General features: G+C 40.5%; 1 protein-coding gene across 2 annotated transcripts; it reads left to right on the top strand.

Moving 5' to 3' along the window:
- Positions 1-333: 333 nt before the first annotated feature.
- Positions 334-24870, top strand: rab11fip5a (RAB11 family interacting protein 5a (class I)). 2 transcript variants are annotated; one of them, XM_028438143.1, is made up of 6 exons: positions 337-923; positions 12991-13502; positions 14678-15233; positions 18715-20871; positions 21653-21797; positions 22794-24870. In XM_028438143.1, exons 1-6 carry the CDS (start codon positions 559-561, stop codon positions 23049-23051), a joined length of 3993 nt encoding a protein of 1330 aa, XP_028293944.1. In that variant the 5' UTR covers positions 337-558; the 3' UTR covers positions 23052-24870. The 2 variants fall into 2 exon arrangements, with proteins under 2 accessions (XP_028293945.1, XP_028293944.1); XM_028438144.1 differs by lacking the exon at positions 18715-20871 and having other exon boundaries at positions 334-923.
- The last annotated feature ends 429 nt before the right edge of the window (positions 24871-25299 follow it).

Genomic DNA, 25299 nt, shown 5'->3' with positions numbered 1-25299 from the left:
TTGTCTCTATGGTGACTTGTATTATATATTAATGGATTTATCCAGCTTTGGGACCTATGCAATTCATTATTAGTACTTTATTTTAGAGCTGTGAATTTTTATTTAGTAATTCAGATGTTGAATCACAACATAACTACTTTATCGTATAAATGTATCACATATTAATGAGTTTTTATTTAATAGTTTAGACTTTTTTTTATCAAGTAATTGTGACTTAGGAATTCCATTATTATGACTTGCTGGAAAAACTTCTATTTCATTGGTGCTAAATAGCGTTAGAAGTCTGTGTGTGTGTGTCTGTGTGTGTGTGTGTGTGTGCGTGTGTGCGTGTGTGTGTGTGTGTGTGTGGCTCTGTGCTGCTGATGAACTTCCTGCAGAGAGGAGGGCTGAGCCGTGACGTCGCTGCCCGCAGACAGACAGCCGTGCGGCGGCCGCACAGCACACAACTACCGGCCATAATGCGGCACCGACCCAGGAGCTGATGTGACCGCGTACAGCGTCCTCTCGGCCTGTCTGTCCGGAGGTGGAGCAGGCGGCGGCGGTGGTGGTTTTGGGGACATGTCCTCTCTAACCGTGCCGCAGGACCAGAAATGGTTACCGACCCACGTCCAGGTGACGGTGCTGCGCGGCAGAGGCTTACGGGGCAAGGGCAAGCACGGCACCAGCGATGTGTACACCATCATCCAGCTGGGTAAGGAGAAGTACTCCACCTGCGTGGCGGAGAAGACCACCGAGCCGGAGTGGAGGGAGGAGTGCTCGTTCGAGCTGCAGCCCGGGGTGCTGGAGAGCGGATTCCCGAGCGGGAGCAACGAGCTGGTCCTGACCGTCATGCACCGGGCGCTGATCGGGATGGACGTGTTCCTGGGACAGGCTGTGATCCAGCTGGATAAAGTCTTCATGGAGAGCAGGAGCGTGAAAAACGAGTGAGTTCAGACATGCCTTTGTGTGTATTTGTGTGTCCCACCATGCTAGACTTTAGCAGTGTGCTGTTTAAAGTGTCAGAATGTGGTGCTGCAGACACACCCTCCCTCCATCCTGAGGGACACCAAACCAAAAACATCCCCATCACAGCCTGAGCCAACCCTGCTAAACTTCTAGAAACATCCCCCTCCCTCCCTCTCTGCACTCTGTTTTCATTGTATTGTTGATGTTGTTGTTATTGCTGCTGATCTCACCTTTTTATCTAAAGATAACCTGATATTTACAGGGAAATGATACATAGCTCCTATATCATGTTCCCTAATTATGAAAAGATCCAAATTACAATTTCCAAAGCTTGGTAAGTGAGTTATATCTACATTATGTAAATAGTTTTTACAGTTGAGAACCCCTACACTACACACAGTAAATATAGTTATTAGTATCTCTTTATCGAATTCACTCTGTCTTGTATTTGATAGGTTACAACTTCTAGAAACATCTCCCTCCCATCCTGCACTGTTTTCCTTGTAGTGTTGTTTTGGTCTTAAAGATGTTGTCCCCCGCTATCTGAAGCATGGCATTCAGCAGGATTAATGCATGCATGTCCCAAATCCAAGGATTAACAAACTGTGTTTCACGACCACAAAGCTCTGTGTTTGTTGCACAACGTGTTGTTTTACAACAGCCCACCTCTGTGAATAGAGAAAGGGAAGGTTTGCAGTACTACAGCAGGATTAGAAATGTATTCTTACTAAAATGAAATACCATGCAGTACTTCAAGTTAGATGTAATTTTTGGCTTCACGTGGAGCTGATCCATGTTTATTTACTTAGGATCACTAACCCGCTGTAGACAAGGGAATAGTCCACTGAGTAAAATCACAGTTCTGTAGGGTTTTGATGTCTTTTTGATCCAATATAACTGAATCGGATTATTGTGTCATCATACAGCCATGCTGAAAGCCCATTAACAGGCCTCTGATTACAATCAGGTGTGTTTGTATGGTCGAGAAAATGACAAAGCTAATAACTAAAGCTGAGGTTTGACACTCAAGCTATTTCATGGCTATATATATATAAATTTAACAGGACTTCCCAAGAGTCTTTCAGTATAACTAGGCTTCCAAAATATGGATTTGACTGTCATTCCTGCGTAGTTTAACCCAGCCTTCAACATCTTTCAGAGAACCACTTTGTCACTTAACTGGAATCTTAATAGTCGTGATGGAAATCCAGCTGCGTGGTGTGGTTACGTGGTACATTAGTAATTAGAGTAATAAACACTAGCGTCTAGTTATGTTTTGATCATTCAAAAGAGGAGCTCACAGGGCAATTTGATTCACTCCAAACTGACAGGAAAACCCCCGTATGTTACAGAGCTGCTTGTTTTTAATGCTGCACCTCGAATTATACAGTGGTGTGAATGTGATGTTTAGCTGCAAAAAGCCGTAGTGAACAATCAAAGGTGAAGTGAGTCAAGAGCTGGGTTTCCATTATCCTTGTAAATGCGTGAAATTTAAATAGCGCACTAAAAACTGGTAATGGAAATGTATCAAATGTCGCTAAAAAGTTTTTACGCTTTCATGAGGAGGAATTTCAGACATTAATACAATGCACGTCACGGAACGCGATGTACATGGTCACATGACCACTTCTCTCCGAGAAAACGTGGCACGGTGCGTGTATACAGAAGAATGAACCAGGACATTTCTTAGCATTATACTTAAATTTATTACTGCCACATTAGACATAGAACAACAAAGGAAAACAGAGTTGTATAAGGAGGTTCTGTGTCCATCTTTGTGCAGCGAAGTCTCACGGGCTGAGATTTCACAGGAATTACGAGGCTCCTGCACAAAACAGCTTCAATGGAAACACGTTCAAAGCACAATTATACTTTGTCGACATTTAGAAATATCCCTTTTATTCTGCGAAAATCTGCAATAGAAGCCCAGCTAGTGACTCCCTGACTCACAGAGCCTTATGTACGTTTATGCGTTCCATCGCTTTGTCTGCTCACTAAACATGTTAAAATCTGGTTATTTCAGTAAGTTCCTACAAACATCCACATGCCTGGCCTCATGTAAATTATCTTAACAATTTCATGGTGTTTTTTTAAACTTCACTCACACTGTCAGTCAAACTCTGGTTTCATGTTCACACCGGGCCAAACGAAGCAGACTTTCCAGGAAAAAAAATAAAAATCTTAGAATGGTTCAAACGAGCCAGGATTGGGCATAGCACTGCCAATGTCCAAGTCTGCACATCAAACTGAATCAGATTCTAGTCTTCCTGCATGAAAAACACATCTGATAGCCTAAATTGATAAATAACTACAAATAAGGCAGTATCTTTGATCCTTTTACTGTCTACAAAGGAAGTTTGATGTTTTGAAAAATCAGTGGGAGTATCATCATGAACAAAAGCAACCTGTTCCCTTTATCGGTCTTCTCATGCATAGTTTTGCTCAAAAGACAAACTGATATTGCTCAAAGATGTCAACTAAGTAATTAAATCAAACTAAGCATGAAACAACAATCAATCAGAAGAACGCTACACGTTGACACCTTGTTGACTGATCCCAGACGTTCCACATTCTGCTTGTACTCATACAGTAATAGGGAAACCACTGTCGTCCTCCCAGCCCTGTTGGAGCTGGTGGTGGTCACCTGAAGGTTAAAGGCAGCCTGTGATGGTGATGTGTCAGCAGTTTGCGCCTTTGCTACATTCAGTGTGTACATGTGGTATTCAGTAAATCGGGGCGGGTCAATAGCAGCAGCACATGGGGGTCAACACTGCTGACGTGCTTCAACCTATTGAAGAATGTAACCTGTCCTGGATGTTTTGAACAAATTGAACAAACGGTATGGATGGATGTTTTTGAGAGAAACTAAACTGTTGTCGAAACATCAGTAAGGCAACCTTCTTGTAACATCCAACCAAGTGTGATTATTACTGTACAAATAAAACCTAATAAGAAGAATAGAGAAAGAACACCCATAAACTTCCTATTTTCTTTTACTGAAGAGCAAAGGTTGAAGAGAAAAAAAATGTCCTGCATTTAAAAAAAAATGTTACAAGTTTTTCTATTGTTTAAAAGTCAGGATAGCATCTGTATGTTGGTGTAGAAACACATGTAGTAGGCCAAGAGCAGAATATACAAATCTTTAAAAGGTAAACAAAACCAATAGAGATCAATGAAAAGTGAATCTCTGACTTTGACAGCTTGAGTGACAACTCATGTAACCAGTTAGTGAAAGTGCTTCTACTGCTGCCTAAACTGCTGATATCCTGTAATGTGGGTACACACACCCACAAAAATCCCATTAACCGCCGTAAATATTGAAATGATTAATTCTAGTAGGGCCTGTAAATGACCTTTTCAATGTTTCCCGAGTTCTATTTCAGGGCGTTCCCATTTCCATCTTATCTGTATTCACTAATTTGATGTAAGTATTGACAAACTAAAGGTCCCAAAATTATGGCAAAAATGTTTAATGGGAATAAATAAGTTAAATCTTATGAATACTTCTATTTTTTGATGCTTCACAAGGTGAAACGGTACTCTATAATTTCACGATCGCACTCTTTTGCGAGATTCCATAGCCTAAGATTTTGCTATTCATGAAAATTATGTTCGTTTATCTCTTCCAAACACTTTTTTTTTTTTTCCAAAATGTTTTTATTAGATTTTTCAACAGACAAAAAATAGGCATCACAGCAAGGTGACAAAGAAAAAAAAGAAAAAAAAACCATTTACAATTGGAGCCAAACAAAATTACAGGAGTCAAGGCAAAATGTTGGTGAAAGCAAAATACTGACAGCCTGACACAATGTCTAAACGATAAGGTAAAGTGTCTGTAGTTTAATCCCCTTGGGCCCAAGCCCCCCACCTCACCCCTTATTGGCCACCAGAACACAGCACCACACACACACACACACACACACACACACACACAAAAAAAGAAATTAAGAAAAGAGGGAAAAAATAAATACATTTTAAAAATAAATTAATAAATAAATAAAATAAAATAAACCACACACCACAAAATAATGGAAAAAGGGGCAAAGAGAGACACCTCAAAGGGTCACATCACTAACTTCAGGGGTTAGGTCAATATTTTTCACATGACTCAGCAAGGGATTCCAGATCTCCCAAAAGGCTTCGAGAGATCCCTTTAGAGAATATCGTATCTTCTCAAGACGGACACAGGCTATTCCAAACACTTTTTACACATTTAATCACTCTTATGACATATGAAAATATGTTGAAGATGTGTGATATTCTCCCAAAGCACAAGGGTATTTTCCGTGCCATAGCTAGCTGTGTTTCAGGAAGAATTGTAATGAATGTAATGACAGAAAACCAGAGGGCCTACTGTATGTGAGGTATCTGTGCCATGCTTGAGTGCGGCTGACTTCACCGGCATGGCCGGGTTGAAAGAGCAAAGGCAGGTTGGCATGCTTTGGCATGGCAGGGATTGCCAGTGTGAGTGCCCATATACTGTAAAAGCTAGTAAAGTGCTGCCAGACGAAGCTACAAAGCTATGTTCCTACCATCATAGCTTTCATAATTTTCCGATTCCTTTTTGCTGATTATCATTGTCAATTTTCCTGCCCAGCGATTTGTTTTCAATATGTAGCACATTTGGCTGCTAGCTTCAACAGCTGATTTACAATCTCTGTTTTCCTGTGTCGATAGAGCTTTCCCTGCTATGCTATCAATTCTTCAATGTATCATTCTTTGAGTTATGTAGGTGTTGACTCAAGCCTGAGCGATAAACCTTTGAGGTGAATGAGGCAGACGTGTGATGTACATCCAGAAAAATCCTCTCCAGCTAAAAGCTGACAGACTTTGAATGTCTGCACAGAGAAGAGTCTAATGGACACTGAAGGTTATATAACCGTCTGACCCGACATGTCATCCCTGATATAATAAATATAGCGCTACCGTGAATGTACATCAGATTAAGCTCAGCAAAGCTTTGCAAGTTTGCTGTTATAGAGGTGACCCATTTAAAGATGGCTGACCATCATGCATATATCTGTACAGAAAAGCTACAGTTTATCTTGGATCCTTCTCTGTAATATCAAGCACAGGTTTTAGACACAAATCAACAGAAGACTCGAACGCAGCAGTCTTGTTACTTTGCTGCTGACCAAAGTCTTTGCACAGGTAGTAGCCAGCAGTCGGCCTTCCTCTTCTCATGCTTATAGTTGTCCTTGAAATTCTCCTCAGACGACCTAGTAAAACACAAGCTCAGTCAACCAGCTTTTATAGAAAACCAGGGACCGTTCTCTTTATCTGTTTCAGTAAAGAAACCACTGATTGTTCTCTAGATCGTTTTCTTCTAACTTGAGCTGCATCTCTTTGAGTGTCGTTTGCTTTTTCTTTTTGGTTTGGTTATTGTTGTTTTGGGTCTTTCAGCTATGATTGGTTTGATCTAAAACCAGTATATATGTATATGTATATACATGACGTAGGGCATAATGGAAGCCACCATGTCTCAGATGAGACAGTTTTTCTACCCCTTACTGCTCTAGAAGGACTTTTAAAGAAAATAACCTGACTAAACCACCAGTAGAGGTGGGTGATCAGATCATTTTTCCCATTTGATTTGATTCTGATTATTGAAGTTGCAATTCAATTACAAACCAATTTTCAATGAATAAGATTATCTTTTCAATTATTGCTGATTATTAATCTCTGATTTAACATTAGTCATTAGTTACCCAATTATTTGACTTGTCTTTTAAAGAAGACCTCAAAGAACCTTCAATTTCGTATAGTGTAACTGAAATATCTGAATTAGGACGACTGTAGGATGATGTAAATAATCAATCTGTGGAAATTTAAGAAATGATTAATTATTGGTAATAATAAAATTGCAATGAAAAGCCACCATATAGCATAATTTTTGCTAAATTTTCCAGGGGGGGATGCCCCCCTAGGTGTCGCTTGTCATCGGCACGCAGCGGTGAGTCTTAGCCTTCTACTTTTTTTTTTAAGCCTACTACTTTTTGTTTCTGTACATCTCTGGTATTATGTATGATGTTTTGATAGAGCTTGCAATTAAAATTCACTACAGGTACTCTTCCGTGATTCTTGTCAGTAGGCTCTGCTATTTCAACATTATAAACGGCTTAAATTTTGAAGACAACATTTCCCATTTGTTGGATTACTTTAGAAGAACCTGCTGTTATTATTACTTCCAGTCCCCACTTGTCATCTGCTGCTTCTTCGATCACACAGGAAGGTCAAGCATATCCACAGTAGCACCACCAGGAATGATGAGGATGCTCGAGTACCCGTGAAATATTTGTTCCAATTCTGGCAGAGCAGAGAGGCCTCGGATCCTTGGTTCTTTTTGTTTTAATGCAGCATAGCTAACCATTGACCCACCACATCATTATGAGGAGTGTCAAACAACCCCTCATTACCCCACCCACATAAGAACAACTCACCATCATTTACCCCTTTGGTTTCATGACAGAAATATGTTGATAATGTACAATTTGAAATGCCCTTATTAGGTTTTCTCACAGATCTGTATTCATCCCTGTTCCCCTGTATCAACCAAAGAAAAAACACTTTGGGTTTGAAGCACAAAGCTTGGTTGTGTGAAAGAATTACGGCCAGTGATTTGCGTAAGAGGGGTCGAGCTCATTGCATCCAGATGTGGAATTTAGTCGGTGTTCGGACTCGCCGTTTAAACTGCTGATGAAGCAAGAAACCAGGCCATATTCGCAGCTCAATGATACCCACAATGCTCCTGGAGGACTTGGTGGCCTAATTAATGAAAACAATGAAATGATGAATATCCTTGTGGTAACGCAGATTAAACAGCATGCATTTGTTGCTTAAATTGCTCGGTAGAATCATTTGAATCTACTGTTAGCAGTTAGCTGACTTTTATAGAACGATGTTCATGATATGCAAGAACTGGTTGTTAACTTTAATCTATATTCTCGAGTTAATCACGTGGTTAAGATAATAAGCAGGTGGCCAAACAACATCAAACACTCCTACAGGCAAATAAAGAGACTCTATGAAGCAGCTTTTGTGAATGGTCACGTTAATGTTCAGTGCACTTATTATAAGATGAGTGGGTGTTTGAAACGCCTATTTTTACTCGAGTTAAAATGGGTAATAATTGGTCGCATTTACTCCACCTTACAACCACATACACACCTTTGGACTGTGGGAAGTTTGAAAGAAAGCTAGATACAAACTCTAAATTAAAAATAAATGTCCTCAAAACAGAGAAACCAGAGCTTTGTGTAGTTTTTAGATATGGCAGGAATTCACCACTGAGTCAGGTTGACCTTTTGGTTGAAGGCCAAAAACCTTCAAGACTTTTGCATCCATGCCAAGATATTTTTTATTTTATTTTATATCATTTAATGATTGAAAATATGAGTTTCTGTTGGTTTGCCTGGCAGAAAACTGAAAGTACAGCATAACCTGATATCCTCCCATTTGGTGCATAAAGTGCAGTGATATATTTTACAGCTTGGACGTCTCCAATACCCATAAGACAAGTTTTTTCATCTTTTTGTTTCTCGGGCTGAATGCATATCAGAAAAAAATGGTTTACAGCCCAGTACCGCGGTAATTTCAGCCTTGTTCTGCTGCGAAGGAGTGCTTTTAAAGCAGCGACATGGACTTTGTGATTCAAGTTATGCAATACGTTTTGAGCGACGTCAGGCAGGAAAAACGTCCCTGGTTATCCCCTTGGTGGATCATCTGTGGAGAGCAGGAGAAGAGGAGATGGTCTCACACTGGGAGAGGGTGGGGTGCTGTAATTTCCTGTTTTTGTGAGATGGGAAATGGAGATGAGGTTGTGCGTTGCAGCTGTGGAATTGATTGTTTTGAGGCTCTGTCAAAGTCTGTGCACACTCCCATAAAGTCCACACAGATGGGCAGAACTGTTGGCTGGAATGTGTCTGTAATACATGGGTATTAAGTGCATTCTTTGGATGACTTTATCAAACAGTACAGTGTGAGGGAGTGCTTGCTGTAGGGCTGGGCGGTATGACCAAAAATGTATTTCACGGTATGTTTCAAAATTCTAACAGTTTCACGGTATTTGATGGTTTTTTTTTTTTTAATGTATAATCAGGTGTTCACAGCATTTTTTACTGGTTGAGAGAGGAATTACTGCAGTAGATTGACTTAGGATGGTCTATTTTACTGTCATGATGAGTGAATATTGTAGAATAATTACACACTAGTAGTACCGCACTATCAATGAATTGGCCTGACTGGGTCTATTTTCATACATAAAGCGCACCGGACTATAAGGCGCACCGGTTTGTTGTTATTATTATTATTATTATTATTATTATTATTATTAAGATGCATTAAGCGAAATAAAAGTCAGATAAGTCAAACTTTATTCAACTCATTAACAATAACTCTCAACATTGTTCAGGTTTAACACATAAAATACAAAACAATACACTCACTTTTTCAGTTCAGTATGTTGAAGCACAGTAGTTCATTTCATACATAAGGCGCACCTGATTATAAGGTGCACTGTCGATTTTTGAGAAAATTAAAGGATTTTAGATGCGCCTCATAGTCCGAAAAATACGGTAATACAAGTTTGCAACAGCAGCCCAATGGCTCTTTGCCGTGCTTGCTTAGCTTTAGCATTAGCTTGATTTCTAACTTTTAAATGCTGCATACTCAGTGTCTCATTGTTTGCAACTTCACCAGGACTTATTTCTGCATTATAGGAATTATGAATTGCGATCCTTTGCTCTGTTTTTTTGTGTATTACTGCCGACATGCAAAGCTAACCTTGCCTGTCCGTGATTGCTGTTCTCCTGTAGCAGAAGCATGCGCACACAGGCCCATGCTCACATGCAGCTTCAGAGCTTTTAATTGTGTCTTTTTGTTTAATCCATTTACACGTATGATTTACAGCGCATCTAACACCTGTTTACCTTCCTATTTAGAAGTGCAACATTGAAAATGCTCCGGTCTGAGACGCGGCGCAGCGCAGCGTAGCGTAGCGTTCCGAAAGTTGTGTAACCAAATACACCGGTACGGTGGTATATCAAAAATTCACATCATAATGAAAATACATACCGGTATGTGGTATGAACCGGTATACCGCCCAGCACTAGTATGCTGTGTTTGTAACAGATTGTACGCCCCTGAGGGAATGTAGCGTACATTCATTGTGGATTCTTACCTTCTTTCTACATTCATTAATTCATCCTCAGTATCTGTTTTATACTGTTTACATATTTTAATGGTCTCTTTAGTGTGTCCTCTGGCCACTGTAGAAATGCTTTATCGTAGGCGTGGCCCAGCTCGATGAGATTTTGTTGCGTAAGAAGTCCAAATACTGGGTGCACATTTAACCACCTGTTTTACTGGTAAAAAATTGTGGAAAATTGGTGATATTCCCCCAAAAATTCTGCATCAATTAGCCACAATTTTTGTTTGTTTTCCGTAAATTATGGAAAATCGAAGATCCTACACTCCCATTCACTCCTACGGGCAATTTAAAGAAACGGTACATGTTTTTGGATGGTGGGACTAAACCCACGCAACCAAGTAAAGAACCGACAAACTTCTTAAAAAAAAGTGTTATTACACCGTAATAAAAATTCAAATACTCACTTAATTTTTTTAAAACATACATTATGATTCTAAAGGTGAGGTTCTCAACATATACGGTAAGTTGGGACCCCACAGTGGGTCCTGGCTCTCTTTGCAGTGTGTTGCGAACAAGCAAAAAAAGAAGAAAATATATTATTATTAATATATATTATATATTATTATTATATTATTACTTAAAATATATTGTGCACCACAATATATCCAAAGCACATAGTTTTTGTCATACGTTTTTAAAATCATATATTTGAAATAAAGGTACAGTTCTATCCTCAATTGCACCTTTTAATTTATTTATTTTTTTAATTCCAGAGGTTAAAATTAATCATATTGAATTTTATAACATGTACTTTTATACTTGAGTAAGTCAGAATTATCCATAATAATCATATCTGCAGCAGTTGTTCTAAGTAAGTAAGGTTTCCAGCTTCGATGAGAGCTTTTCCAGTCGGTGTGTTGGGATTTTCTTCTGACCAGTTCTTGGAATGTGAACTCCACCTTACCTTCAGGGAGTTGGCTGATACCTCAGGAGGACTGTTGCTATTGTTGGAGCACTGATGTGAAACTGGACTCTACTGGGAACACAAACCGAAGGTTGTGGTGCAGAGGAGAGAACCAGAAAAAGATACATCCGACCTAAGGAGTTTACTGTGTTCACATGTGATGTGATAGTTTGATTGTGACCTTATTTCACTTGACTAAAGGCTAAAATAGTTTAAAAAAAAAACAACCAAAAAACAAATTGTTGTACAACTACCACAGTATAGTTGGAACTTGTGGGTTTAAGTGTACTGTTCTCTCAGTTGTTGCTACTCTGAGGTTTGGGCCTGAATAAGCAACAGGATGAGGATGATTACATAAGCGTCTGCCAGCTGAGTTATTTCATTCTGCTGTGCAGTTTACTGTTGAAACAATGTTTAAACTCAAGCAGGAAACCTTTTTCACAGTCGGTGTCAGACTCTGGTATGCTGTTCTTAGGTAGCTACTAATAATGATAATGTTGTTTAGTTTGAATATGTTCCAATTTATTGGTTTTATATAAGATGTAGGAAAATATGTATTTTTTTAATTTAAGTTTAACATTTTCATGAGGGACTGTGACTTTCAGAATAAACTATTAATAAAACAGTTAAGCTTCGGAACTCAAAATGAGCATTTTTTGATAATCAAAAATCAGATTTATTGTGAAAGGATGAGCGCATGGTGCATACATAATCAACATATTTTGCAAGTTGCATTTGTTTCTGCATCATGTGTTGCCTGCAACTGGGCCTTGCAGTGGCCAACCTCTGTCAGTTGCATCATGCCTACGAATATGGCGATGCTCAAGCTCAGCACAGTTGCACTCACACTAACCAAACAATCCAAATTTTAGGTGTTAAAAGAACATGTCGAGGTCTGGCCTGGTTTGTGTGAATTGAACTTAACTTGGAAAAATCAAGGAAACATTCCTACAGATGAAATTCCAACCGTTTAATAGTAAAGTAGACCAGTTCTCTTAATTTTTTTTTATTTATCAAATGCCAACATCTAACTATAACCCTAATTTTAATAAAATATTTGAAATGAAAAGTTTGTTATGAAATGTGTTGTTATCTTTTATTTCTCCATTATTATTATTTTTGTCCGTTGGCAAATACATTGACTAACAACACCAATAATTGCACTAGGAACGTCAGCACAACCTCTTTTATCTAGTCGTAGGTGCTGGAGCATTTTTCTTTGGTGTATTTTATAGATGCACAGCTTTGTAAAATGTGCAAAACCTCTATACAAACTGCTGAAAAATATTACATAATGCACTCTCTTAAGTCAAAATGTTTGGTTTCACTTAATTATAAAAATGTCTTTAAGGAATTGCGTAAATCATTAATGAACTGTGAGCATGTCACACACACACGCACGTTTACAATATGGACGAACAGGCTTTGGTGGTGGTGTCCCTTCAGCAGCAACAGGAAATCAGCAAGCAGAGACTTCTATGATAGCTTCCTGTTGGCAGCAGACCGAAAGTAGGGTATTTTTTTTTAAACACAGTCACATCTTATATTTTAAGTGCACCAGATGAGACTTTCCCATGAGTCACGGTGTGTTGACCCTGCGGAGTATTTCTAGATAGTGCATGTCTCTAGGTTAGTTTTTACTAGTGTATATAGGACACATTCTGTTTTAAATCAGCCGTGTTCATTGTTTTTGCTCATTGTTCTTGCTTACATGGCCTCATGACAATAGCGGGGGCCCTCCCCAAGGTATTGTGGGATATCAGGCCACGCGCAGACACTGACACACACTTGAGCATACTTGTCCCTTACAAAGAAAAACAATGGAGCCATTCACAACGCTAACAGTGCCGTCGTTGCTTAAGTTGGTGTATTCTGTTGCACCGTATTGTAGTTTGTGTTGTTTAATGTTTAATGGTCCCTCCCTCTGTCCCAGGTGGTACAGACTTAACTCCAAGACCGGCAAGAAGGAGAAGGAGCGAGGAGACATTCAGGCCAGCATCCAGTTCACCCGAAACAACCTGACAGCCAGCATGTACGACCTCGTCATGAAGGACAAGAGCGCCTCCACCTTCAGCAAGCTCAAAGAGCACATGAGGGGCAGGAGGAGGTCCAGTGAAAAGGACTCTTCATCAGCCGTCCTGCCTAGTGGATACGGGTCGATGTACCGGATGCGCCAAAGACTGCCGAGTGAAGGGGGCGGAGAGGAGGACTATGAGGACGACGAAGGGGGCGAGGTACGGCGGAGCAAGATGAGGACCTTTTTCTTGAGGGGGAAGTTGCGGAAGTCCTCAGACACTCGCTCCAGCACATCTCTCGGCTCGGAGAGCAGCGAGTCCTCATCCCGGGGTGGAAGCCTCAGTCCCACAGCTGGTATCAGTGTGGTGGTCTCGGATCTGTCCAACTCTGCCAGTAACAGCAGCAACCTGACGGCAGATAACAGCCCAGGTGAGGAGGTGTCAAAAACTCCAGAGATTCTAGTTTTAAAGAATAATGAATCACTAGTTTACGGTCACACAAACATTTTTATTTATTTAAACTTGTTTTAACCGGATTAAGATCCCGTTGAGATCGAGATCTCTTTCTTCTAGCCAAGAAGTCAGCAGCACACGTCACAAGAACAGTTACAAGGACTGACAGATTAAAACATACATGTAGAGGTGTGTTTTTCAGTAAGTGTGTGTGCTACACATCCTTTTATGTTCTTTCTATACCCACCTTTTCTAAGAATACCTTTTTCAGTCTTATTGGCGACTTTTGCAGAACCCGCCCCATCTCACAGGCAGCTCACTCCTCGCTTAAAGAATTTTAAATGGACTCAAGTGTGGATATTAATGTTTGTACAATGTTCATTTCTTAGAACACTAAATAGGTCATTATAAGGCAAATTGCTTGAATTGTTTGAAAATGTGGTTGACACCCCGATACTGCAAAACAGTTGTAATTTTGTAAAATTCCGTGACGTAGCCCAGCACACTAATAGCTACTGTGTGCTGCCATGAATGATGATTCAGCACTTATTGAAGATTCTATGTCTTCACATTCACTGAAAGAGGAAAAAAACTTGATCCTAAATGCTAGATTCTACTTTTTCTACAACTACATGATCTGCTATGAAAAACATAGTGGGTAAATAAGCATGTGAAATTGGGGCTGAACGATTTTGGAAAATAATAATTTTTTTTTCCTCAATATTGCGATTTATTATGTGATTATTTTTTCAAGGGCCTCTTGTCATGTTTTTCTCAATGAACATAAGCAATAAATCAATCTGTTTAAAATAAACAATTTCAGATTTATTTCAACTTTAAATAAATAATAAAATAAAATATACATTTTAAAACACAAATTACAACAATAAAGCAAACAAATCTGTGGCTTTACCTCTTCAACATATCTAACTTCATGTTTCATGAAACATGTGAACATATGGACTGCACTTCTTAAACACTCTCTGAACTTAACAGGACAGTACAAGACAGGACAAGAAAAAATATTTGCAATTAGAAAATCGCCTTCTATGATGTCGCGATAACGTCGTAAATGCATTTAATCGTTCAGCCGTGAAATGTGATATGAATAGCCTGATTTTTCTCTCATTTGCACTTCCCTCCTTCCTGCAGAGCACACAGCCAACACATCGCCCAAGTTGTCTCCACTCAAGAGTGATTTTGGTGATGAGGTCCGTGAGATCACCATCGTAGTGCCTCAGCCTGCCGTCTCTGTAAATGGGAGTTATGCTTACGACGTCCAGACGCTGGACCTAGGACCAGGAAATCCAGTTGGAACTTTAGGCCTGGGGCCGACGCAGAAGACTTTGTCACTCTCTCACTCCCTGCAGAATCTCAGTCCATGGGCCTGCAAAGAAACCCCTGGCCAGGTGGGCGACGGACGCCGCTGGTCCTTCGACAAACCATGTGAGGAGGAGAAGGCTGCGATAGCAGCTGCTCTGGAGAAAAGCGGTCCCATGTTTATGGAAGAGGAGCCGTCAGGACGTGGTGCTCTGACTGAAGCGATGCCGTCGTTCTGCGCTTGGACAGCAGAGTCGGAGAGCACGGGGAAAAAGCAGAAGAGGAAAGGTCCAAGTCCGTCTAAGACTGAGTCTGAACAGGCCTCTGCTGCCACTGAGGAGAGACACAGAAGCTGGTTTGGACTGAAGGAGTCACACAGTAAACCCAGGTGAGACACACACTGTAGCACATGGGCACAGGCTGAAGAGTGTTATGATTTATATCTGAAAATACAAACAACAGATCAGTAATGATGAACACCTAATACATGCATCACCTAAGATAAAAGCTAATTTTATTACAATGAGCTACCCTATTACGAAGGCTGTTGGTATACTATACCACTGTACACAGCCCTCCGGGTCTCAGTCTCTGATTACAACTGGTATCTGCAATGCAGATGGAGGAGAAAATCTGCTGTGGGGAAATAATCTCCATCAAAATAAAGAAATGTATCACACATTATTATTTTTATTTATTTTTAAATTTGTGATGTAGTTGTATAAGTTATGTCAGTTGTATTGTAATGACATGAGCAGAGTTGTCCTTTTCCAACATTAGCACATTCCAGTAATTGTACTGTCTACTGTTTGTAATGCTCCGAAACAGATTGACTTTAAAAAATCTCATTTAACGTTTTTAAGATAACCAATCCTAACACTAAAGCTAGCCCAGGTTGTACGGTTCTTTTCATTGAACAAATATTGATCTGATAAGCACATGCTGACAGACCTGAAAGCTGACCTGTCGGCTCCGTATTCATACACACCCACAATCCACATGCTTTCAGGGCCTTAGGGAAATGTGCCAAGTTGGCACGGATTGCACAAAGGTAGCCTCTCCACTCAGCGGCGTCCAGTTTGAATGCAAACCACACCAAACCACAGGAAAATGAAAACACAGGGAAGCGTGTCTATGATTTTAAAGGCATAGTGTTTAAAGGAAGCATTAAAGCAATTCTGATTTTGGACTAGGAAACAATATTTTAGTAGTGCTTATCAAATGTTTACATCATGTCCCACCCTTTCGCATTCACTTACCTACAGTAATTCAATTTATAATTGCTCCATCAACTGGGATCCGGACATTATTTCTGAAGGCTTTTACAAAAACATCCGAAGTTGTACGAAATATTTACAGTATTTGTCTTTAAATATTTGTGTGCACAAAATGCGTGTGTGTGAACACACCCTATTTGTGCACAAATATTTGAATGTTCAATTTAACAAGAATCATGTGACAAGAACCTCACCCAACCATACTGGACACATGTACAAAGTAGCCACCACTACTCGCTCTAAAATCCTCAATGTCAGCTCCCAGTGGTAAACCTTGTGTCGCTCTATACTTTGCATTGGTACGTTGGTTCACCTATTTTAACCAGTGACGAGCAGTCGGAGGAGGCAGGTGACATGTAAAATACTAACAATAATAATAGAAAATAAATGTGTCCACAACTTTTGACATTTTAGTGAAATTATTTCAATTTGGCGTTTTTTGACCTCCCTTGTGTGGCTCATGTCACTGATGGCCCCGCCTCCCCTATAAAAACTGCACTTTGCAATCTGTGGCGAGTAGGTTGGATTGAGAGAATTGTGAATAGAGACCTATAGTGAGTATTAAATAGGATAGTTAGCATAGATAGTTCTTTGGAGATTTTATAGCATAGACTGGGCATGTCTTCAGTGCTCCAGGAGCCCCACCAATAATCAAGGCATTTTTAAAATTTCTCCCCTGGTGGCAGTTCAGTCAAAACCAGGGTTTAAGTTACTCTTAATTTAAAGAAAAGATCATACATCATCTCCAAATTAAAACAAAAAAAGCCCAAGGTTTGCCAAAAAAAAAATATAAAAATTATATATATATATATATATATATATATATATATTTTTTATTTAAAAAAATCACATTTGACCTTAAAATAAATATAATTTTGTTTTTCTTGCCATCATATTATTGAACAGTATGCAATAGATCAAAGCATAATTAAAAGCTTTTAAAATGACTTAATGTTTCAAGCTTACGTAATGTTACAAGCTTCTATTTTTGGTTCATTCATTTGTACATCTGATTCCAGAGGAGTCACCAGCAGTGTTGAGCTAGTTAGTGAAGAAACTTAACTAGTTACCGTCACTAGTTACTTCATTCACAAAGCAACTTTTTTTTTCCGGTCATTTGTGTCCGTTCAGCTTCATATCAGTGCTGTAATAATAAAATAATCCACTGTTGATCAACTCTGTGGTGGAGGAATAGTGGTTAAGGAAGCTGGCTTGTAATCAGAGGGTCAGTGGTTTGAATCCCTCCTACCCCTACTGCACCTGCATTAACATTGCTTTGGATTAAAGCCTCTGATAAATGAATTGTTTTTGTGTCCAACCCCACAGTTTCTAGTCATTTGCATTCACAGCACTAAACTCTGCTCAGTATTAGTCTTTACAAACACCAATTTGACTGAAATGCAAAATATTTTTCCAATGCCAGTTTATTTACCTGAGACCAGCAGAAACTGAAAATGTTACAAGGAATTTTGAAATAAATAACACAAAATGACCTGAATAATATTCAGAATCAAAGATCAAAAATTAAAGTGGCTTCAGCATCATAAAAACAGTTGTGTTTTGCCCATAGAATGTTCCCTTACAGCTTAAGTATAAAAATTAGCAACAACGTACAACATATTCACACAAAACCTTCTAAAATAAATGAAAACAATCTAAATTAACATTCAGAATACATTTTGACCAACTGCTTTGCCAAAACTGCTATAAAACAATCATAAATTATTTGTGTATATGAAGCACAAAACAACTGCTCCAAAATTAAAACTGAGCAATTTTTCAACCTTAGCACAAGTTAATAGTCGCACCTTAACATAATGTAAAATAAGCTGTGCCTATTCCAAGTGCATATTCTGTTATTGTATATGCTTATAAAAATAAATATGGAAAAAAAAAAAAAAGCATTTTTCTGAGCTACACAATACAATACATAGGACATGGTATCAGGCTAACGAGCTGCTGAAAGCAGTGACTCCACAGTAGCAACAGGCTTCCCTCACATCCACCAACGCAGGGTTAGTTTAGAGCTTCACTGATGCATGTATCATTCGGAGGCAGATTGGTAAAATAATGCACGTGTTTCCACTTTGAGATGCTTGCATTGACTCGCCATGATTAGCACACGTTATAGTAAACAGAGACACGCCGACAACGCTGCTTCTTCTTTTGTTTTACCGTGGCCGGCACGGCATCCAGCAAAAATATGTAGCGCCACTGTAAACAGGAAGTATACTGCAGCTAGCCAACTAATGGACAAACACACCATGTTGTAATGATAACTGAGTTTATTTCTTTAAAAAAAAATTGCATTAGAGTACGAGTTACTGTCAAAAGTAACGTTGGGGCCCAACACTGCTCACCAGTCAGAAACCTCTCCGCATGTCACTGATTTTGACCAGATGAAACAAAAAGTGGGATTCTTCAAACTAGCTGAGGCCTAAAACAAAGCCTGTCAATGGTCATTTATGTTAAAGAGAATGTGAAAATAGTTTTTCTCTGGTGTGGAAACATTTTTCTTTTGTTTTTTCAGAAAACTTTTAGAATTGTGAGAAGTTGAGTAATTTAAAGAACTGTATGACCTTCCTTTCACAGCCTGGTGGTCTCACCTACACTAGAGTTCAGCACTGACCCCCACCCTCTATCCTTTACCCCTAACCCTCACCTCCCAGCTCCCCCCGTAGATCCAGCCTCTTTGGATCCCCCATTGCACCACACTAATCCCTTCTGCCGCTCACAGCCTCCCCGTTCTCCCTGCAATCCCTTCTTCACTTTCCAGCACAATCCTTTCTATAAACAAATGCCAACCAGTCAACACCTAAACCGCTCGCTGCCTCCTCTGCCCTATCTTTCCAGTGCCCGGCCACCCATTACACAGCTCTTCCCTGAGCTAAGTAATGAAATACTTGCATCAACTCATAACAACCCAGCAAGTGAGGACTCCACCAACAGAGAAGACATGGAAATCCTAGGACAAAGTCCTTTTTTTGTTAAAGCAGAGAAGACACCTTTAATTAAAAAGCCCGCCAACCCTTTTATGCCTGTCCAGGAGCTGGAAGTGGACTCCCAGTGGGACGATTCCTTTGAAGCATTCGCTGCTGGAAGGCTGCAGTCCCCCGAGGACTTCACTGCAGATTGTGGAAAGCAACAAAACTTGTTCAGAGATAGTCCTCTTCATCCAAGCAGCTGTGAAGGTGTTTTGCCATCCACTGATGAAGACGATCTCAACACAAATAATGCACAGCGCTATCAGACGTATCCATTAGCCTCAAGTACCCTCCGTCTCGATTCTTTCCCTGCAATACTCGACACAATCCCAGAAAACATGAGCGACAACTCAGCCGTGAACTCTTCCTCTAATTTTAAAGATCTGAATGCATGCACTACTAATCATTCAATTCACACTGAAGATTCCTCTCATATTACGTCAGCACCACTCGGCGGCAGCAGCTCTCCGGATCCCAGTTCCTCTGGCCTTGGAAGTTCAGCAGAAGATGATTACCTCTCCTGTCTGTCAACTCATTCTGACAAAGTCTCTGCATCCTCTGAGGAGGCTGAAAGCAGCATCCTGTGCTTTGAGAAGTTAAAAAAGCCTTCCATATCTGCGGAAGACTTTTCTGACACATCAAACAATCTGTCTTTAGTGGATGCTGTACAGCAAACCGTCATTCAGTACGAGGATAATGATGAAGAAAAGGTTTATCTGAATAGTGCGGAAGCAAGTTTGGCTTCCCCGGTTCAGAAAATTGAAGCGATTGATTCAAAGATGCCAAACAACTCTTATATCGTGAGTCCTTGCACATCTTTAGAGCCAAACTGCACAAACTCTGCAAGCCCTGAGGAGTATTCTAAAGAATTTAATAGCTCTGCTCACTTTAGTGCTGATATCATGAACTCTTACACTCTGCCATCATTTTCCATTACAACCTCCTCCCCTAATATTAACCAGCAGGGGTTAAATGCCTCCATCAAGCATACTAGTGCAGGACAGTCGGATGATAGCCAGAAAAGTCCAACACCATTCGTTGACTTCCGTGATTATCACAACAGTTACAGCCCCAAAGGCCCCGAAAGCACTCTGTTACACACACATGTATCCTATCAGACTCTGAACGTTAGCGCTGACTCTCAGGATTACCAAAGCTGTGAGTCCCAGCCGTCTTCCAAATACTCCAGCGTCATAGAGTCTCTACACTCGGCTAACTCAACACTTTCCGGGGAAAATAAAGCCAATCCCAGTGCAGGGCTAAAGGTTTTTAATACAACCAGGTCATTTGACGAAGAAGTCAACCAATCCCACAGATTTAATGGCTTTCTTAATGGTACGCAGGACGTCACTGTAACTTGTGAGCAAAGTCTGACAGTAGGAGCTGTAAGTGACCCTCACATCAGTTGTACTCCAAAGCATCTCAGCGATGGCGAGGTGGAACATCTCTACACGTTGACCAATACGTTGCTCCAGCGCTCCAACTCTGAGGGCACACTGGCCCGTGCCTTCAACAGTCTGCCTGTTCCTTCTTTCGGGAGCGACCCCGGTGCCATACAGGATTCCTCTTTGGTCCATGCCGGCCCTGCGCTTCCCTCTTTGACTTCCTTTCCTCCCTCTCTAACCCCTGAAAGCAGCCGCTTCCCTGAACAGCTCTGTACCCTTCCTTCCCTTGCCAAAGCTTCAGCGACTGCAATGCAAGCCATCTCATCGATTCCAATGTCACAGGAGACAGGCCAGAAGCAGGCAGCGAATCAGCTGACCAGGTGAGGTTGCTCATGCTCTGAAAAAGTGGAGGTGAATGAAGCTTTTTTTCCAACTTGGAGAAGTTTCTATCTTCATGTCTTCTTGGTTTCCTGTTGCAACTGTGCTTCTGCCAGCTTCCTCTCTGTACGGACTGTCAAGGGCTTTCTTTGTAATGGTGTGACTTTTTTCGTCTCATGCACACACTGACACACACATACACATACACACATGCACTCACACTGGTGTTTACCACTCTCTTCTTCAGGTGTTGTGTGTGTTTGTGTGTACTGGCTCTGGTGACAAGAGGGGAAACAAAGCCTCAAGCCAATTAGCACTTATTATTTTGTCTTGATTTGCACCGCACACCATCTTCATGTACACACACATACACACTCCTGCACTGCATGCAATTATGTCTCACAATTTTGTGATCTGAACATCAATTTTACCAATTATTCCTTCATTGACAGATCCTGTTATTGTCTAACCTCATTTTCTCTTAAATCATCAAAGTTAGGATGCGACTGGGAATCGAATATTGAGTTTTAATGTGTGGTGAGATGTTGGAGGGTCACAAGATAATTTCATGACTTGAAATTATGACTAAATGACTAAACTATTACAGATCGACTTACCCCCTGAACCCTAAACTCTAGTAACTGTTATATATATATATCAAACAACTGGTGTGACTTCCAGATTAGTTTCTCTCCTGAAAGTCATGTGTGAGAGACTTTTTGGCATATTTAAAACCCAATTGCATATTCTAACTTATTTACTCTCCTACATTCACTCCTGTAGCCCTCACCCCGTGAAGCCCCTAACATCCGCCATGTTGACTGAGGAGAAGCGCTCAGTACTGGCCACCGGTCTGGAAAAGCTCAAGTCCACCATCAACCCGGGGAGGAGCAGTCATAGCAGCGAGCAGGAGGTCGACCGGAAGAAGGTACTGTGTGTCTGACTGAACTACATGTGCTTAAGTTTATGTGATGTTTGCATGTGCAGGGAAGCTCAGGTGTGACTTCAGTTTTTGATGCTATTTGTGAGCCAACGTTTGGTCCTGGAGCTCCTCTATCCAACATGTTTACACTGTCTTTGAATAAATGATGAAAAAAGTCAATCTGACGGGAGGGGCGAGACTATGGACCAGGGTGACAGTTTTGAAGAGAGGGATGGGGGAGGGCCAGAAGCGGATGATATATCGATGGAGAAAGAAAGCAAACCGAGCAATGGTATTGATTGGGATAAATATGAAAGGGTGCAATTAAGACTCTTTTCCTTGAAGGAGATGGAGATGAAAGAGATGTCAGTGGGAATTATGAAGCTGTGGGACTTTTGGAGGGTAAGAGTGCACTTGAAACAAATTAATGTGTTTCTCATTCAGCTCTGCAGTAAGTCTGAAAATGAGCTATTAAAGCAGAAAAGCATTTAAAGCCACTTTTCCACCAAAACAGTATATTTGTGTCACTATAAACTTAGCTGTTGGCTTTAAGCATGGATTAAGCATGGATGCTGAATTCTTTACCCATAACCCAGACATGGGTTATGGGTAAACCATTGGTTTCAACCATTGGAAATATTGGACTGTTTACCCATAACCCAGACATGGGTTATGGGTAAACAGTCCAATATTTCCAATGGTTGAAACAATGATAGTTGACATGCTGAACAAGGGCTCTCCAGTACCAGACTTTAGCACCTTTGTTGTAAGCGGTTTGACTATTCAGAAAGTTGAGTGTGAATTGGTGGTATTTCTGTTTTGCTATTATCAAAAAAAGTAGGAATTCAATTTAGACAGATGATCATAATGTATTCCATGTAATTCACTTGAATTTAGTACTGTTTTACCAAGATCATGAAAAATACTTTGGTGCATTGGTATGTTTAAAATGTAAGCATCAGATCTATCTTTTTCCCATCTTCCTTTCTGTCTCCTCCTTAGTTCCTGACGGAAGGCGCAGGCTCGTACTACCATCTGACCCACAGCGAACTGGTTTCCCTGCTGGTGCAACGCGAGGCTGAGCTGGGGAGGCAGAAAGCCGAGTTTGAGCGTCAGAAACTGTTGCTGTCCAAGCGCGAGGTGGAGCTGAAGAGGCTGAAGCCGCAGGTCCGAGATCTGGAGGACTACATCGACACGCTGCTGGTGCGCATCATGGAGCAGAAGCCCACCCTCCTGCAAGTGGGCTCTAGGCTGAAGTGACGAAGAGGCGGGGGGAGGGTTTGCAGCTCAGTGCGCGTCTGTTCACCTTCACCTCCACAGCACCTCCTTAGTCTTTTCACTGCTATGCTGTCCTTTTTGATACAAATGTTGAGGCACTGAATGATATGCGGTTGGCGTTTTCCAGTCGATACGCTTTACAGTAAGGGAGCGTGAATGGTTTGATCCGAGCACTTCTGAATGTAGCATGACCTCAGGTTGTTTTTAGGTCCACAAAAGACAGGTGGTAGGTTTGAGATCCTCATACTTCCAATGTTCATGTTCATCCACTTTGTCACTAAAAGAGTGAAAATTGCGATATTTTAGTCCAGAAAGATGCAGATCCAGTTAAATCCTCATGCATACATTCTCAAAAAGGATGCAGCTTCATTGGGATCCTAAAAATGTAACTTTAAAACATTTTTTTACATTTCAAAACTCGCATTTTTTGCAATCCAACACTTTTCTTCCTCAATATCTTAGAAGTCCCCATCTTTGGATTTTGTAGCACAAGCAGTAACTCTTTGCCACATCAGTAGAAAATAAGAGTTAACCATGAATAGTAAAACAAAGAGTGGTCGTTGAGGGATGATGTCCTGCAGTTTGTTGGATTTGCCACCCTCCAGACTCCTTGGATAGAAAATCCCAGTATGGATGGAGAGCAAAACCTGCAACCTGCAAACATGTCCGAGCTAACCCAATGTACAACCTGAAAATTCAAGAGTGTCTTCCAGGAGGTATGGCCTTTACTGATGATCAGTAGCACATGCTTTGCAGCATCTCTTAACAAACCAAACCAGTTAGGGGCCGGACTGTTTCATGCACGCCTGCTAGGAAGTTATTGCAGCTTCTTATTGTTGAAAAGTGTTCTTAGCCATCGAAGCCAGTGGTTTAATGCTGTTTATCTCTTCGTCTCCTACTGTCGTTTGTCCGTAAATGTTTGTTTTGTTACCCGTAATGCTCGGACGCATAAGAAAACCCTTTCTGGGTCACGCCGGTGTATCAGGTGAAGACAGTATCAGACAATCTCCTGTGTAGGCCTTCATACACAATGGTTATCCCTCATGACTCCATCATTTTGAGACGCCTGCGACATGCTGGTACTTGACTTCCCCTCTTCAGTGTCTGAGTATCACCTTTGCTTCTGCTATGCTATGCTAAGCTAAGCTAAGCACACTGCTATCGCTTATGGGTGTCACAAAGGAAGGGGTTACCTGTTGCTTTTTCCAGCTTAAATGCCATGAAAAGCCAAATGCTGCCTTATTTCTTTCATGGTTTGGTGTCCATTCCACTCATTTTAGAACAAATTATAGCCAACAGTTCACTGAAAGTTTAGTTTATTCCCTCTGATGCTTGATTTGATTTTTATCACGGCACAAAGATGAAGTGTAACATGCAGTAGCAGTCATTTTCTCTGAAGAACAGAATGAAATATCACACAGTATTCATCAAACATCACTTATGGATGTTCTTGCACTAATAAACATACGCTGTACGTGTCCGTCTGATGCTAGTAAAGCACTTTTTTTTTTTTTTTAACTCGCTGTGATTTAAGCTCTTAGCCAACCTGAATCCATCCCCACCATCGACCATCAGCAGCTTAAACGCCTGTCGACACGTGCACAGTGCAGGAGTGAAGCTCTTCCATCACGTCTTCCATCGGATAAAAGTTTTTCATTTAAGTTCTTTTGTGCTCGACGATAGAAGGAGAAGGTGTTTTTGGTAGCGCGTGAGATCGGGAAGTTTACAATGTGTGACGCAATTCTGTTTCACAACTTTTGTATGTTTAATAAAGAGTATTTTTTGTTTCTTGCTCACCGTACATCTTGTGTTTCTTCACGTCGAATTCCATATTGTCAGTGTGTAAGTGGCCTTTTTATGCATAACACATCCATCCATAAAGCAATGGTAATTTAGAGTCTCAATGTTACCATTCCTTCATAAGCAAAAAAAAATTAGTCAATATATGTCAGTCCCACATGATATGTCAATATATTTCATTACTTATTAATGTGACTATTAGGAAAATAATCAACAGATAATTAATAATTTAATCACTTCCTCAACGTGTCACTTACGGTGCTCACAAATGCTGTGATGACACCTTTCAGCGACATCCCCATCATATCCGATGTGAGGAAATCCAAACCAGTTGGGAGAGAATGATGAGAGGAAATGTGTGAAGCTTTGTCTGCATGAAATCCTCTGATATACGACCAGCAGCTTATAAAAGGCTTTAGACTAATTTATG

The sequence above is a fragment of the Gouania willdenowi genome, chromosome 22 (genome assembly GCF_900634775.1).
Source record: "Gouania willdenowi chromosome 22, fGouWil2.1, whole genome shotgun sequence".
NCBI lineage: Eukaryota > Metazoa > Chordata > Actinopteri > Blenniiformes > Gobiesocidae > Gouania > Gouania willdenowi.
Note: the sequence above shows the minus strand (reverse complement) of the source record. Positions and strands in the feature narration are given on the sequence as shown.